The sequence below is a fragment of the Erigeron canadensis genome, chromosome 8 (assembly GCF_010389155.1).
Source record: "Erigeron canadensis isolate Cc75 chromosome 8, C_canadensis_v1, whole genome shotgun sequence".
Classification (NCBI taxonomy): Eukaryota; Viridiplantae; Streptophyta; class Magnoliopsida; order Asterales; family Asteraceae; genus Erigeron; species Erigeron canadensis.
In genome coordinates, this window is record NC_057768.1 from 31169397 (window position 1) to 31187859 (window position 18463).

Genomic DNA, 18463 nt, shown 5'->3' on the forward strand with positions numbered 1-18463 from the left:
CACATGTTCAATTAAAATAAAGTTAGGATTTTCCTTTTCTACGTGAGGGCGGTGAGGCAATGTACGTAAGGTTATCTAATTAATTTATGTATTCAACCATTTCTATTTTTAAGGCATGTTTTTTGAACAGTAAAAAAACACCAAAACGATTCAGCTAAGCCTGAAAGTAACACTGTATAGTATTATTATACAATTATACTATACTGGGTATTTAACCCGTACGATATGTAGTAATTTTAAAATTGATTTATTAATTTGAATGGTGTGACTCTGCGATAAATATATTTTTTATTCTTTAAAAAAAGTTTTGAATTACTCGCGAATGCTGGTAAGTCTATCATAAGTTATCTTAACTCATTCACGTTAAAGAGTCTTCACAAAATAGATTCCCATTAAACTCTTTGATGAAAAACCCTATAATGTGCAATTATATTGACTAAATATAATGACAATAAGTTTAATACTTATAGATAATATATATATATATATCGGTTTTCAAAAAAGAAAGAAAATAGCAAAAATAAAATACATTATAAATAAATATTTAAGAAGTTTTGATATTTTAAATTCAAAACATAGATTCGAGGTGATCTCAAATCAGGTACTTAATATTGTTTCTATATTTGATACATATACTTTTAGTAATGTATACGACATTTCAATTCAATTTTGGTATTATTATTATTTTTTTATTTAGATACATATATAAATATTAGATATAAATATTATATAAAAAGTTTAGAGATGACACATAAGATTGAGTCCTATGTGGCAATTTTATAAAATAGCTTTAAATTTTTAGAAGCCTTAGAATCGTTCGGATTCCTACTGTTTTAATAATCATATATATATATATATATATATATAGGGTTGAGTTATATTAGGGACTCTTTATTTTAGGGACATGTAACTTACACGTGTAAGTTGTAACTTACATATGTGTAAGTTGTACCTTACACATGTGTAAGTCACGGTGGCGGTGGTTGTCGTCGCTAGAGGATCATGGTGGTGGTGGTGGTGGTATAACTTACACATGTGTAAGTACAATGTAAGTTGTACTTACACATGTGTAAGTCGTGGTGGCGATGGTTGCCGTCGCCGTAGGATCATGGTGGTGGTCGGAAATGATGGTGTGGTGGTAGTGATGGTGGTGGTGGTGGTCGGAAATGATGAAAAATGAATGATTGAGAAGTGTCCCTAATGGTCCCTAAAATAAGGAGTCCTTAATTTAACTAGGTTTTTGACCCGCGCAGTGCGCGATATTTTAAATATTGATGTATTAGTTTAGTTGTCTTACAAATTTAGTGAATGAAAAATTATATATAAATAACATAAAATTTGATGATCCATACGTATGAAAATGGTTAAAAATGAAGTATTTATCAGTGCGTTGCGTCAGTTGATGATCATAAAATATTGTTGAAACAAACAGTAATAAAAAAAATTAGATATAGTTATTGATGATTAGTAAAATGTGTTTTATTATTTTTAAATCACTTCATTTATAATATTATCTTTACATTTCATATTGATGTTCTACATATTGTCAAGTATAAACTCTATGTATTATAAATTTTGAATGTTTTCTTCTGTAATTTGTTTTATGTATTTTCTATTTGTATGCAGAATTCAAATTACATATGTCTGTACAGGACCCTCAAACCATCCTCAATCCACACATATAAATGAAAGTGAAAAAGTCTAAGACCATATTAATGAATCACCAATCTATTAGCTAAAAAAATATATTATTTTAGTTGTTGTAAATCAAATAAAAAAAATATAAAATACTTTTTACATAGACTAAAAAAAATAGTATTAAGTAATTAGATTGATTTACTATAAGAAATTACTTTTGATATGAACCATAAGAAAAATGGAAATAAAAAGGATATATATTCTTAAAATTTGAATCTTCCTGAAGCCGCTAGCTTAGTTTGATGTAAAAGAAATCTAGGAAATTTGAAATACATGATACGGGCTTAGTGTTTTTTTTCAATGGAAGATATTATTTGATTTTTTTACATAAAAAATATTATTTTTTTCATACATATATTTAAGATTTGATTTGATAAATATGAGAATAATTTTATTTTTTTTGTATATTATATTGTAAAAAAATTATGGAGATGCCACATAGGATAAAACCTATGTGGCAATTTTTAAGGATAATTAAATTGATGTGGATGCCTTTAAAATATCAGGATAACTACCGTTTTATAAGATGTATAGATAGATAGATATATAATGGTATATATTTATCCACACTTTAATAAAGTGAAAACATACCGAATTCATCCATATAAATGACACATGTACATTCTTAAACTCTTAATTGCTACATAACACAATATATAATACACAACATAAAAGTTATTATCACAATTATTATATCATCTCCATCAATTATAGAGCCACTTAACGGAAAGCCAACTTAGTCAAGGTTAACAAAATGAATTAAAAAGTTTGAGATGTTACATAACCGAAACATTCTATGTCAAATATATATTTTTTATTTAAAGTTTGTGTGTCAAATAAGATTACACATTTTGTATTCTTTTTCAGTAATAATATAATCTTAGATCAAGTGGTTATCTTGGCCCTCTTTGGGGGTTTTGGGGGAAGGAATGTTGGCTTGGAGACCAGGGATCAAATCTCAATTCCCCATAATCTCAGGATTTACCTCTTCAGACGCGTATTCAGAGCCGGTCTTGTGGAGTTGTGGTTGTGTGGGGTTAGGCATGGGCCTAAGGCCTCCAAGTTTTCAATATTTTAGCTTATGAATACACGTCTACAACAAGATTTTTCCTAAAACTTATTAATTTTTATAGTTAGGGCTTGAAAATATCTCATTTGTTTGTGAACAATGAACCTTTTCTACCATCATCACTTTTCTTGAAAATCAAAGTTTAATTACTCTCGTTGAGAAATTCGAATATAGATATGTTGATTGTGGCATTCAACTTTATAAAAGGTATGTTGATCATCATATCCCTAATTTTCAATACTTTATTTATTGCTCTTTGCCTCTCTCGTCTATTTCTTTCTGTAGTTTCATGGCTCTCTTATCTCTTGCCATTGTTTATAGTTCACCATCATTATCGTTATCAGATACACACTATATAATCTTAAACTTATCTTTTGATTAGTTATTTAATCTGGTAGTGTAAATTGTCGTACATGACTTACTTTTGTACCTTTTTTTTTGTTTTGCTTTCTTTGTTTATCTTAGTTTTGTACGTTAATTAACAAGGCCCCCAAATTTGATCTCGCTTAAGGCCCCGAAAAACCTTGAGCCGACACTGCGCACTACCTGCTTGGATGTCACGGTTAGGCTTCGAGCTATTAACCAACAAATATGCCGTTCTAAAAAAATAAAAAAATAAATATTTTGAATAAAAATATATAGAACTACTGAAGAGGATTTTGGCTTAAAAAGTACACATTGGTAGACTTTAGACCCGTTATCTTTTTTACATTGCTTATTTGATCTGTTGGGGATAAAACATAAGATTATTCAACCTGTTTCCTTTGAAGCTAAGGTTTCTTTTCACTGTTACATTTTGGGTGCCACAGATTGTAATTCACCATCGGAATCTCGATTTAAATATGGTTTGCTAATATCTTATAAAATCAACTTGGGCCATTATGATTTGGGCATCAATGCCCTAAGGCTTAAAACGTTTGTTGAAGGCATCTCTGATGCTATCTTCCATGAGCCTTTTTAGTGGAAGTTTACATCAAAAGAATTGAATCAATACTTCAAAGCACTTACTACCACCTTTAAATGGTAGACATAACCTATTGATAGTACATTAAGGTGTCTATTGGAATATATTCCTTTGAAATTAAACCCATTATGATATACCTTGATTTGGTGAGCTATTGTATATGGTCTTGAAGTCTTCGAGATATTTAGTGTTACAAAAGTGATTATGATTCTGATTTCGTGATTATCTAATGTAATCATATGATAATATTGTTTTGAGAAAACTAGTTATCAAAGAATTGAGATTTTCCCGCGAATTAGAATTGTTTGTTGATGTCAAGATGTTATCCATTAGACCACCCTGAAAATGTTTATTATACTTAATTATGCACACCCTATCCTTTTCACTTTTATTATCTACACTAAGAACCCAAGTATTCTTTTCAAAAAATAATTACAAAACATAACTATTTATAAACTAAAGACAACAATTACATTAAAAAAACATTTCATAATATTATATAATTTTGTTTGTTTTCGATAAGAGATTATGATTTTTATTAAACATTTAGGGGTTATTTTTCTTTAAAAGTATTACAAAGTTTATGACACCATAATTAAAAAAACCCCTTCAATTTAGGCTAGCCCACATAATATTTTTTCTAAACATATTTCTAAAATACATTTTTTTTTATATATTATAGTAAATAATTAAAGATAAAGATTACTATATGTTAGTACCAAAATAATTGCCACCTTTCATTACAAAATGATTAGTTTTATACTTTTGTTATCTTATCCTTAATAATCGTAATGGTTCTAATTGTTTTGTTTCGAAGAAATTGACATAACATATTAAACATAAGGACAAAGTAGACGTTTTACAAAGTAAATTTTGCATTATATATATAGACACAACAAATCATATTGCATTTATTTACACTTTTAGGTGAGTGTGAAAAAATTAAAAATTTTGTCACGCTTTTTAGTGTGTAAAAATATATTGAATTAAAAATGTGTTGAAAATTCTCCACACTAAAAAGCGTTTGACATAAAAGTTCACGCTTTTTAGTGTGAACTTTTATAATTATTTTGTTACACCCCATTTATCTACGGTAACTAAAAAATTACTGTGAACAAATGAGGTGTAACAAAATAATTATAAAAGGTCACACTAAAAAGTGTGAATTTTTATTCTATACACTTTTTAGTGTGTAAAAATTTACATACACTTTTAATTCAATATATTTCTACACAATAAAAAGCGTGACAAAAATTTTAATTTGTTCACACTCACCTAAAAGTGTGAACAAATGCAATATTATTTGTAGTACGAAATTAAATTGTAACTTTTTTTTGTTGGTGAGTACCCATAGAGTATTATTTATGAAAGTTAATAAACTCACATGAGTTTCATATCATTATATTATACAACTATATAATGCACATTATTATGATGGATAAAAACTCATATGACTCCCATTATTTTATCTTTGTTTTTGTATAGACTAGTTTTGATTCTCATGCTTGCTGAATTGGATTTTGGTTCTTGTAGAGTATAAAATGAAATCTTAATATTTTCACTTTAATCAAAATTCAAAGTGACTCGTAGCATAATTTTTTATTTTTGTCACTAGCCTTGTATAATTGTAAAGTAATGATAATAACTAGAGTGTTACAATTTTTAGCATCTTTAGTAATTTTCTGGCTATTTTAGAAAATTTTAGGAGTTTTGGTAGTTTTTATTTCTCATTTAATTACACAATTACGTCTTTATAAGTTTTATATTCAAGAAAATCTTTTAAAAGCTTAAAGTTAGTTACATTGACCGATATCCAATCATAGTTTGACCTGTGAAACCAATAAAGAAGTACATTATTTTTCACAAAAATTACACTACGTCAGTTTAACGAGCTCGTAGCTCTGATTACCCCTAATATAATGTTGTTCTGTTTAGGCATACAAGAGAATACTTGTTTTAGGTTTATAGATTTGTAAGTTCTGAAACATGATTAAAAACATGTTAATTTTTCATTGGTGACAATATGAAAGAGTTAAGAATGACAATGAGCCGCGTTCAAAGAGTAAAGTCAAACCCGAACCCGATATAGTAAATACTTTCCAACCCGATCCGAAACTTATCGGTTACCTTATTGGGAATCCCATCGGAAAGAAAATACTACCCAAAACTGACCTGATACTCAATCCCCAATAATAAACCCGACCCTTTTGTGGTAGTTGCCTTTTTGGCATGCTAAAGTTATTGGCCTCAATTTAAGCCTATGTTCCTTCGTTTTTGTTTCCATTTATTTATTTGTATTTATCTTTTGGATTTTGCTAAATGTAGCTTTTAAGACTGTACTTAAAGTGAATTAAATAGTTGTAATTCAGAGAGTGATATAGAAAGTATAATTTTTTTTTATGCACGTTAAATGTAATCTTAAGAACTGCGTTTAACATTTTCTTTATTTTTTAACTTGATACTCAGTTTTGTTAATTTCCGTTTAATGGTTGGGTATCATGCTACTTCACTACAATTTAATTTAAATGTGTTAAATAAACTCATGTCATTTATAACTAGGCCTATGAATGAGAAAAACCCTCCATCAAACTATAAGCCGAGCCATCAATTATCACGACAAAATCTTAAAAAAGGCACGTAAGGACAAGATACATAACTAGAATCTCAAAGATGGAAAATAAATTAGCTTCCATTATGAAGACTAAAAAAGAAAATTCATGCAACCATTTTTCATGCGCCACTTTGGTCTTTTAATGTTACAGTTTAAATAAAATAAATATTAAAATAAAACAAATAAAATAACTTTTCTTAAAACTAAAAAAACATAGCGTAACTTTTATCTATGAATCATGTATCAGTTTTATTATGATTCAGTGATTAAAATCATATATGTTATTTTTATTTTAATAATTGTTTACAATAATCGGGTCATATATATATATATATATATATATGAGAAAAGTGAAGGTGGTACTGTCACACATCTAAATTGGATGAAATTCCCCTCACATACTAACTTTTTAATCCATAAATGTATAATTAATAAATAAGGGTGTTAGACACTCACATATTAATTTTTTAAACCATAAAAATTAGGGGGCCCAAACATTTATTCATTAAACAATATATAATAAAATATTAGTATGTGAATGGTTCCACACCTAAGCTTAGGTGTCAGACAACCTTATATTCCCATTTCCCATATATATATATAGCTAGGTCTTTTACCCGCACGATGTGCGGATTTTTTTTAAAGCAGTATAATAATAAACTATATTATGAAACATGAAAAATATAGTGATCTCTAATCCTTGGATGATAGATTATGTAATGTGAACTCCATGCATAATGTTTTAACATACAAATAAACCTAAATTCAGGTTGAAATTTGTCATTGAGGACTTTGGCTATACTTTAAAGAATTGTTATAGTTGGTCGAATACCCGCAACATACAATTAGGTCAACAAAACAAAACAATGAAGTGTAGTGTAGACTTACATGTAAAGTTGAAACACGCGAATTCGATTTATTGAAGTGCCCAGAGTATATGATCAAGAATTAGGTGAAGATGTCTGAACTCTGAACCAACCTATTTTGATACATCTATTATCGTTTATTAGTTCATACAGAGTATACTATTTCCACATCATGATGATTGAATCTTTTGACTACATAGAGCTTGATGAATGTTTAACTATTTGTTAAATAGCAATTATATACATATACAAAATAAAGCTAAAAAAAAACCCTTTTTATAGAATTACTAATGTGATTAGATTATATTACCATTCATCCTAAATACATACAAATGGAATCAATAATAAATGAATTTGTAATCGTACGTATAATTCTAACAAATATAAGGATTTAGTAATATAGAATTTGTAATCGTACGGACAAAGTGACGATTTTATTAAAAATAAAAATAAAAATAAATAATAATAATAATAATAAAAATAATAGCAACAATAATAATAAAGGGTATGTAAGAATTTGTGGATTTGTAATATTTTTGCCAAATTAATGTTGATCAATCCCATAAATATATTGTTTTTTATATACGATATATCCAATTTTATAGTTTCTATATTCTAATTTATACTATATTTTCTATAAAAAAGATTTATAATTTAAAAAAAACATGGAGATGCCACGTAGGATAAATCTTATGTTGCAACATTTAAGCATAGCTTTGATTTAGGAAGGATGACTTAAAAAGCTAGGATTCCTTACCGTTTTAATATTTATATAGATATCTCAATGAACTAAACTGATTAACCACATCCACATCTTTTGTGTATTAAGGTGTCATTCTGTTGTTTTTCAATCTTAACAATATATCTTGCAACTCCTCGAAATAAAGAATTATATAGCTTCATTTCCGTAGAGAGTATACAAAACTCAAACTCCTTACTTGTGTCCTTACAAAATCCTTTTGACACTACCCAAGAGAACTTACATCTCTTTTTGAGTTTAGAACTTCAATTGTACGTGAATTTCGAACTTCAATTGATTGGAGTATCTAATTTCACATATATCTCCTTATCTACATATAACCGTGTCCTTCATGGATGAGTTTGCACATCTTAAAATTCAATTGAAGGAGATAAAAGTTGCCACAGGTAATTTTGGTAACAAAGTTATCGGAATAGGGGGATTCGGGAAGGTCTATAAAGGCACATTGTCTCACTCTAAGGGGCGAAGCATGGTTGCTATTAAGCGCCTAGATCGTAGATATGGACAAGGAGACCTTCAGTTCTTGAGAGAGCTCTCGATGCTTTCGCGTTATACGCATAGAAATCTCATCTCTCTCCTCGGATTTTGTGATGAGGATGATGAGAAGATTATTGTATACGAGTACGCATGTAACGGAAGCCTTGATCGCCATCTAAGTTCCCCTAGTCTAACGTGGATGCAACGTATCAAGATATGCATCAATATTGCAAATGGACTAAGTTACCTACATGATCACCATGGATCACAACGAGTTCTCCACCGAGATATAAAAAGTTCCAATATCTTACTGGATGCCGATTGGAATGCAAAAATTTCTGACATGGGACTTTCAAAACTAGGACCAGCAAACCAGCAATACACTTTTGTTTACACCAATATTGTAGGTACCCCTGGGTATTGTGATCCACAATATATGCATACATACAAGTTGACGAAAGAATCAGATATATACTCCTTTGGAGTTGTCCTATTTGAAGTCTTGTGTGGGAAATTATGTTTTAATTTAAATAAGGACAAGGACTTGGAGATCTTAGTGCCGAGTTGGAAACGAAAATACAAACATAATAATTTACAAGACATTGTCTTTCAAGATCTGAGGCCATCAATGAACTCCAATTCCTTGGAAACATTTTCAAGCATTGCATTCAAATGTCTGCATGACTCTCGCGAACAACGACCAACTATTTCTCAGGTTGTGGAAAAACTTGAGAGGGCACTTGAATTTCAAGCGCCTCACGATAAGAAAGACGAACGGGTAATCATCTACTTTACTTAAGATATTATGTTTCTCATTTTAGTATTTTCCATTTAAAGATACATCTATCTATATTACTAAATGATAAACGAAGATAGCTCAGATCTTATTTGGTTTTTATTATGACGAATAAACATCTCTATATATAATTAAGAGAATATATGTTTTTTCTTAGGTGTATTTTTAATGAGTTTACTAATAATAGTTTGAGAAACATTCTATTGCAAATACTTGAAGATACCTTCTAAAGCTATTTCTTCTCAAACATCTCATCGGACACTTTTAAACCTTACCCTATATATATATATATGTATATATATATATGGTAACATTACGGGGAGAACAGTCTTAAAATAAGAACGGTGAGAACACTTAAAAAACATCATTTTGATGCATTAAAAGTCCGTAAAACTAACATAGTGCATAACTAATTATCATTATTTAAGTGTTTAACAACACATTGGTCTGTCAAAATCAGGAAAATCATGTTTTTTGTTTTGTGCATCCATCTTGGATGCATATTCTTCAAAACGATGCATCCACCAAAAAACGTGATTTTTTCGATTTTGACATATCAATGTGTTGTTAAACACTTAAATAATGATAATTAGTTATGCACTATGTTAGTTTTATGGACTTTTAATGCATCAAAATGATGTTTTTTAAGTGTTCTCACCGTTCTTATTTTAATACTGTTCTTATTTGATTGTTCCCATATATTATATATATATATTATCATGATATTCCACAACTCTTCTTTCACTTGTAGTTATCCATGTCGGGAAATTATCCTTATCACAAGTCTTGGTACAAGGAGCACTCTCATCAAAAGTGTTATGTTTGCCAGAATTTTGTAAGTGTCACTTTTCACGAAAATGATCGATGTTACTGCTTTCTTATTATCACTATATATAGTTGTATTTGAAATTGCATATTCATGTTGATATATAATATCATTTGCTTGTCTGAAATTTATACATGTATATATTATCCAGATTCCAACAAATGCTGGCGGCCTTAATGTATATAGAGCACATCCATTCTGGGCCCAGAAATATTGCCCATTTCATGAGCATGATGGGACTCCTAGATGCTGCAGCTGTGAACGAATGCTGGTAAATTACGAATATATATACGTACATAGACTTGAAGCTTAATTACTTTTAAGTACACGAAGTAATGCCAATGCCAATAATTAATTAATTTCTCAGCCACGTGAATCAATTAGCTATGCCTCTCTGAATGATGGTCGGAAACTTTGCTCAGAGTGTCTTGACTCATCAGTGCTTGATACAAATGAGTGTCAACCATTATATCTTGATATACAAGCATTTTATGAAAGCTTAAATATGAAGGTGGAAGAGAAATTTCCTTTACTTTTGGTTGAGAGACAAACACTTAATGAGGCCATGGATGTACGTAAGCAAATTCTGTTTGGAAGGCATCATTGTTAAGTCGATCTCTGTATGCATCTTAAAGGGAAAATTGAATGTTTTTATCTCATTTGTTTGGTCAGGGCCATTATCACATGCCGGAGAGACGAGGACTATGCCTCTCCGAGGGGCAAACTACTAGCACAGTATGTATTCTAAGCAGATAGATGTGTGGGTTTGGTTTATATCTGATCTCAAACAGGTCAACCAAGTAAATTAAAAAAAAATTTGGGTAAATTTAGAAATGGGTCAAACCGGGTGCAAGTTTGTCAAAAGTGAATTGGATTTGAATATAACTTCGTAAGTTTGCATTACTTGAAGTTTAAGTTAGTTATTGTAATAATATAATTCTGGTAATCATCCATCTCTAACATATTATTTGATTAAAAAGCTAAAAAAGGGAAAATCATATCGGGTCAACCCATCCGGCACATTTTGACCTGCAACACAAAGCTGTTATTTTGACCTAACTCGTTTCATCGATCTGTTACTCAACTACCTGCCTAAGATGCCCATTTTGCAGCTCTACTTTGAGTGATGTTTTGTATCTGGAATGTTATTTATTTGGCAGGTTTTGAGACGGCTAAGAATTGGGATGGGAAACCAGGTTCGACACATGAGAACAAAACCATTCAAACTGACACGTCGCTGTGAGGTTATAGCTATTCTCATTTTATATGGCCTTCCTAGGTATTTTTCTAACCACTCTTACAAATGTCAACATTAACTTCAATTTTATACTCGTCATTACATCTTTTACTTGATGACGTATATATCAGAAAGGAAATTAAATGTGTATGCCTTACTACTATATTTTATCTGCATTCCTTTGCAGTTAACCAGTTTAATTAGCTCGATCTATAAGCTTTCCTTCTTTAGTGGGGTACTTAATTAGTAGTCTTCTGCATGCAGGTTGTTGACAGGATCAATCTTGGCTCACGAAATGATGCACGCATGGCTGCGACTTGAAGGTTTCACTCTGTTCTCTGGCATCACTATTTGTCTATGGCATTGTGAAATCCAGATAAACTATATTTCCGAAATCAGACAAATACATAAATTGGTTACTATTTGACCTTTTACAGTTACAATATTAATTACATCATCTCCATCTAATTATCTACAAGTTAACTAAAAAGTAAATGACGAATATGAAAGCCGAGGACGAAAAATTTGGGGGAACCATCTTGATCTTATTTAATAAGTAATTCGATTATACTTTGTAAGAAAAATGACATAACTGATATGATTACTAGAGTGATTGATCGATTGATCTTCATCTCAGACATGTAAATAAGAAAAGCAACATAGTATGAGTTACATTATTATCTAGTTTGTCATTCTAAATGTGATACCTTATCAGGTAGATATTCCTTTTTTTTATATATTCTAATGAATAAAGCATGAGCAAGCTAGTGAAAGTAATTTAGCAAAACTTGCAATTTACCAACCAGTTTTCTTTTTATTTTACTTTTCCTTATCCTAAGGTTATGGGCCACTCATCAGTCAAGAAGAAGAAGAAGGAATATGTCAAGTTTTAGCTCACATGTGGTTAAGAGCCCAAATAGCTGCTACATCATCAAGACAAGAAAAAAGATCTCCATTTGACAAGAAGCTTGCAGAGTTCTTTAAACATCAGATTGAATCGGATATGTCACCTGTTTTCGGAAATGGTTTTAGAGCTGGCAATCAGGCGGTACTTAAATATGGTTTTAGAAGAACCTTGGACCACATTCGGTTGACAGGGACTTTTCCTTCCTAAAAATGTGGGTCATTTTTGGTTTCCACTTATTTTTTTTTTCAATAGCAAGGTCTATATTATTGAATTCTTTTGTGAAGATCATAGAAACTATACCACTATCAAAACTACATTTGGGTAGAGTTAGTCCATATGATAATAAAATCACATATTCTTTTTTCGTTCTTATTTGTCTATTGTATTTGGGTTTATCTATCTAACAGTGTTACTCTATTATTTAGGCAAGTGAGACACAACTAAACAAGGTCGATCCGTCTTCTAGCGCTGGTGATGGCTTCCCAGCGGCGCTGGGTAGCTACTGTATTGCACCAGCAGGCAGCAGCGCTGGTCAGGGTGACTAGTGGTGCTAGTTGCTCCTGCAGCTCTAGATATTCTTCGTTTGACTTTCGTTTCGTCTTCTTGTGTCTTGTAAAGTCCTTTGGCCTATAAGTAGTTGAGTTGATAGATGTCATTTACCCTCGTTCACATCTTCTGTAAACCTGCGTCAATACTGAATCTCATTAAGTACCAAAAGTTCACATTTATAAACTCATTTAGACATTAAAATGTGGACAAATGGTAAGGGAAATAATTACAAAATGGACGCTCATTAGGAGACAACATGACACCAACGCCTCCAAAACTTTTTTTTGGCTATATATTCAACACTTGGCTGCTTTTGGAACTCACTTCTGATCCAAAACATCAGTATTATCATATTCTTATCATCCAAATCTTATATCATTGATTATCTTAAGCAAGAGTGTAATTTGTAGTGAGGGGATTATTTAGTGAAATAATTGATAGCCTACAAACATATATTCAATTACACTAGTGAGTGTGATTGTTGGATATTTTCTTGAAGTGTCAAGAGCTGGTACTTTCCTAGTGGTAAGAAAACTTCATCATCTTTTAGTGTCAAGGTTGTAATTGCGGATTCTCAACCGGGAGGTAGATTACGGTGAATTCGTTAACATTCACTCGAACCACTATACATCGTGGTGTTCTCTCGATTGGTGATATATTTTATATCTCTAGCTTTTCTATACTTACCATATTATTGATATTGTCATATTGTGTTGCCCAAAGTAAGTATTGAATCAGTGTCTCCAAAATAATATTTCCAAAAAAAAGTTAAAAATTGGTATAAACTATAAACCCCCTTCTAGATTACACTTACGTAAGATTACCCCCCCCCCCCCCCCCCCCCCCCCCTCTCTTTCTAGCAATTAGTGAAATTTTCCTCTGCAAGTTTATTAGTATCGTCCAGTCGGTTAGATGACCCGGGACTTTGATGAACAATGTAGCTTTAAGTTGTAAATTAATACGAGTATTAGTTTATTCGGTATAGCACATGTCAAGCTGGTTTCATGAGCTGCGTAACAACTGCGAGACACCTTTTGCTCAGAGGCAACAGCAATACAGATTACATGGCCAGTTAAACAACAAAGAGAAAAATAAAGCAACCTTGAACACCAAGGTAGCCTAATTATTATGTGCTTACACTACAACATGTATACTAACTCTACTTAGAGTTAAGAACCCGAATTTGCGCAGAAACTCAGGTTCACTAGAAGACTAACAATCACGAAAATTGAAGACGGCGAACACATTATGACAGTGGTTATGGTACTGCCTTCATTTGTATGTGGAATCCACAACCATGAGTCCATGCAGCATCAGCTAGTTGGGCCAGTTCCTTGAGTGACTCGTTAATGCTAAATAACTCATCTGTATGATCTTTACGTGCAACACCTACAAGGTAGGCTTTCTCTTCAATTGATCAAAAACCTGATGATGTTGAAACCAAATCGATCATACAACTCGTGCCGCTTAGTTATCCATAAAGGGTCTGATGTATAATTCCGAGTCTTAAATTTATAAACACGAATCACCTAGCGACTGACTACTACACACTTGCGGGCAGTGGACCTGTTCGTATGCAGTATAATTAACTTGGTAAATCCGAGGTCAAACACAAGGACTTATTTAAGCAATTGTTGAAATAAAGTAATTCAGAAAGAAGGGTGTTTTGTGACTGAGTTGTCACGTTGCAAAATTAAACTAAAGAAAATAATTAAATCCGGTGTAATCGGGGCAGGGATCGTCCGCAAACGATAGTAAAAATGATTGTATGAAAACAATGATAAAAATGACGCCTACTTGGATCAGCTCACATGTCAATCATCGGGTCTAAACATTACTTGCATTAATTGAATGACTCAAAAGATAGACAAGACAAACTTCCGTTATACTTGACACTTTAATTGCTCTAAATTTAATTATCGCTTCCGCATTTAATTTCTATTCAAAACAATTAAGCATTAAGAACCTGAATTGAGTTTTACGATTTAACCTTTAAAAGTTTTCTTCCGAACTGCTTATTCACCTAATCAGATTCCTCTATCATAAGTGTTTACACACTCAAAATGAATTTAATTGTTTAAAATCTTTATCGTTAGTTTTTTCCGAACTCCAACGACTTTAGGTTAATTATAGACCGATCAACCTTTTCATAAACCAATTGACAATGACATAGATTTCTTCCGAGTTTCTAATTACAATTAGCAATCAATAAATATAAAAGATAAAAACAGTATTTGAACTCAAATAAATGTGGATCTTCGATTAAACATAAAAATCTTGTTCAACAATTGCAAGTAACATTAAATCGACCCTATGACATGTTCACTGCCTAAGCAGGTGCAAAGAAGATTAGTTACTCATGACAAGACAAATAAAACAAACAATCATCAAATAAATATAATCCATAATAATAATAATTGTATACAGAGGCGGGGCCAGGAATTTCGATTGACGGGGGTTGGGTAACGATAGATACAAATTCGGTTTGACCTATTTGATGCCCAGAGCGAGATAGCTGGAAAATGTATATACCAAAACTTTTACGCAAACAACATTGGGGTTTATAACATCATCAAGTTAGTGATGTATACCTCAATCCTTATGGGATAAATAAAGTATTAAACTTACGAAATTTCTTTGTAAGTCATAAAATCAAATAAATATCATAGTCACTTTTTGTTGATAACCAAATGATTCTTAGACTCTTTTTTTCACTTATTGGTATAACCATAAATAAAACTAAAGTCTTTTGAATACTAAAAGAAAATCTATATTTTAAAAAGATACAATTTTATATTCTAATGTTTAAGCATTATTAGGTGCTAAATAAAAATAAATAAAAGTTTCTAACATGATCTACTATATAATCACTTGAATGAAGAAAGAAAAAACAAAATAAAAATGCAATTTTACACGTATTCATACCCATCTATTTTTCATATTAACATATTGCACCATCTCCTAGTCTCATTCTGTATATACATGTTAATATAAAATAAGGTAAATTACAAAAATCATACCTGAGGTTTGTTTAAAACTACACTCATCATACCTACAATTCAAAAATTACGCTAGGCATACCTATCATTTTCTAAAACCCACACTAACCATACCTAACCCTAACGGAGCATGACGGATCGTCAAAAGAGGGTCACATGCAGTCACGTGAGGGGGTAAAACGGTCTTTTTCACCACTTCTTCTTCCTCATATGCTCCATCAAACAATCAAACTTTATGTTTATCAAAAAAAAAAATATAGTCAGCTAGATCTTTTTATTCAAGAAGACATTCGAATGGATCTTTTGATCTTCAACTAAAACATCCATACAAAAAAATCACAAAATTCTGAAATAATCAAACCTCATACCTATTTTTTTTTCTTTGAACAATCAAACAACCATTTTATTAGAAGACTAGCAAGTTGCTAGTGAATAAAGTACAAGCATTACAGAAACAGGAGAACAAGAAAATAACTAAAAATTAAAACCCATACCTGTTAAAAAGAAAATCTATATCTATGTTTATATCAATCTTTATGCCATCCTCTATACCATTGAAAACATAACACTAGATCAAAAAAATACCCAAATCTATACTATCAACAACAGCAGGTCAGCAACAATAACAATTCCAGATAGACTTCCAAATCCAAATCTATACTCAATCAAATCAAACCAAAAATCAAAACCCCGAAAGCACCAGTGCATTGCCGCAAACCATCACACCAGGTGTAGATGGCAAGGAAGGGGGGGGGGGTATAACGCCACCACCGCCGATGACCCGACCACCTTCATTGGTTGGATCTGCTATTAAACCACCACCACTGGTCGGATCTATTATTAACCCACCATAATCGGAGCTTATTTATTTAATGCGTCTTTTAGTGGATTTTTTTGGATTTTTTGTGGTTTCATACCATCACACACATATACAGCCGCATATATATATATATATATATATAGAAAGAAAGAAAGAAAGAAAGAGAAATATATATATACATATATATATATAGAGAGAGAGAGAACGGGAGAGTGTTAGAAGTGCATATATGTGTAACAATGGATTTGGGTGTGATATAAATTTGATATATACATATTGATGTGGTGTATGGATGGATTAATGATTTAGATTATTTGGGTTTGGAGTTAGAAGAAAAACAAAGGGATGATAAAGTAATCTGCCAATGAAGATGATGATATAGGGGCAAAAGAGTCTTTTACCCCCTCATGTGACTGGCATGTGACCCCTTTTAACGATTCGTCATGCTTCGTTAGGGTTAGGTATGGTCAGTGTGAGTTTTAGACAAGTATAGGTATGACTCGTGTAATTTTTGAATTGTAGGTATGATCAGTGTAGTTTTGAACAAACCTTAGGTATGATTTTTGTAATTTACCTTATAAAATATACTTTAGTAGAAGAATAAGAGCATATAAATAGTTTATAATAGTTTAGGGGCTAAAATGAAAATTCTTATAAAATATCTATAAGTCAAAAAGGAGTTCGTCTTCTACCTCTGTACATCTGCAAATAGAATAAAAGCTGATCTCATTCGAATTTCAAAAGACATAAAAGTATTTATGTTAGAAGGTTGATTACAAGTTAATTAGGGGTGGCTTGGAAACTACTAGCCCAACGTCAGACAACATAATAATATAGATATTATCATTCTATTTATATGGTCTTTTGGTGTCCAAGTGTGTGGTTGTGACACATTCTTCGTCTTTTCCGCTCCAATTTTCATTTTCTTCATAAAAACTCTTTATTTAGCTTATTTTTATCTCATTTCATCTCAAAGACCTATAATTCAATAAAATCACATATTAAGTATAAAAGTTTATATAAATAACAATAAAAGAAATATATAAAAAATAAAAGAAATGATATCGCGTAAAATAAATATGCATAAAATAGCCGATATCAAGGTCAACAAGAAATTGTCACATGTAACATGACACCCGCCTTGAAGAGAGCTATTATTATAAAATAACTCTAGTAGATAATATGTGACATTTCTTTCAATGATCAGAAGCAGTCACTTGATCCTTTCAATATATATATATATAGAGAGAGAGAGAGTTGGGTTATATTAGAAACTCCTTATTTTAGGGATCATTAAGGACATGTAACTTAAACATGTGTAAGTTATATATATAGAGAGTTGGGTTATATATATATATATAATGGTGGTGGTGGTGATGGTGGTTGTATAACTTACACATATGTAAGTACAATGTAAGTTACACTTACACATGTGTAAGTCGTGGTGACGGTGATGGAGGTGGTGGTGGTCGGAAATGATGAAAAATGAATGATTAAGAAGTGTCCCTAATGGTCCCTAAAATAAATAGTCCCTAATTTAACTTTTCTCTATCTCTCTCTCTCTCTCTCTATATATATATATATATACTAGTGTTCAGACTCGTTCAATGGACGAGTAGTTTCAAAATATATTAAGCAAAGCTAAAATTTGGAATTCAAATATATTAAATAAATACTGAAATCAACTTGGAAATTTGCTAGCTAAATAGCCACTCTAGCAGTCAAAATAGTCCTAAAATTTAGCGTAAATCCTAAAAGTTAATATAGGTTACAAATACAAAATTTAATATATTATATATAGATTAGTTAAGTCATATATTACAACTTAATCAATACGAAAACTAAAGAAGAAACATACGAAAATTAACTCCATATAAATATTGA

The 18463-nt window shown here is 31.0% G+C and overlaps 1 protein-coding gene across 2 annotated transcripts; it reads left to right on the forward strand.

Annotated features, from left to right (window-relative positions):
* The first annotated feature begins 8067 nt into the window (after positions 1 to 8067).
* LOC122580251 (protein DA1-related 3-like) lies at positions 8068 to 12961 on the forward strand. 2 transcript variants are annotated; one of them, XM_043752530.1, is made up of 9 exons: positions 8068 to 9223; positions 9993 to 10076; positions 10219 to 10338; positions 10435 to 10638; positions 10740 to 10802; positions 11228 to 11346; positions 11569 to 11627; positions 12144 to 12422; positions 12637 to 12961. In XM_043752530.1, the coding sequence occupies exons 1-8, from the start codon at positions 8300 to 8302 to the stop codon at positions 12416 to 12418; spliced, it is 1848 nt and encodes a 615-aa protein (XP_043608465.1). In that variant the 5' UTR covers positions 8068 to 8299; the 3' UTR covers positions 12419 to 12422; positions 12637 to 12961. The 2 variants fall into 2 exon arrangements, with proteins under 2 accessions (XP_043608465.1, XP_043608463.1); XM_043752528.1 differs by lacking the exon at positions 12637 to 12961 and having other exon boundaries at positions 8070 to 9223; positions 12144 to 12579.
* Positions 12962 to 18463: the final 5502 nt, after the last annotated feature.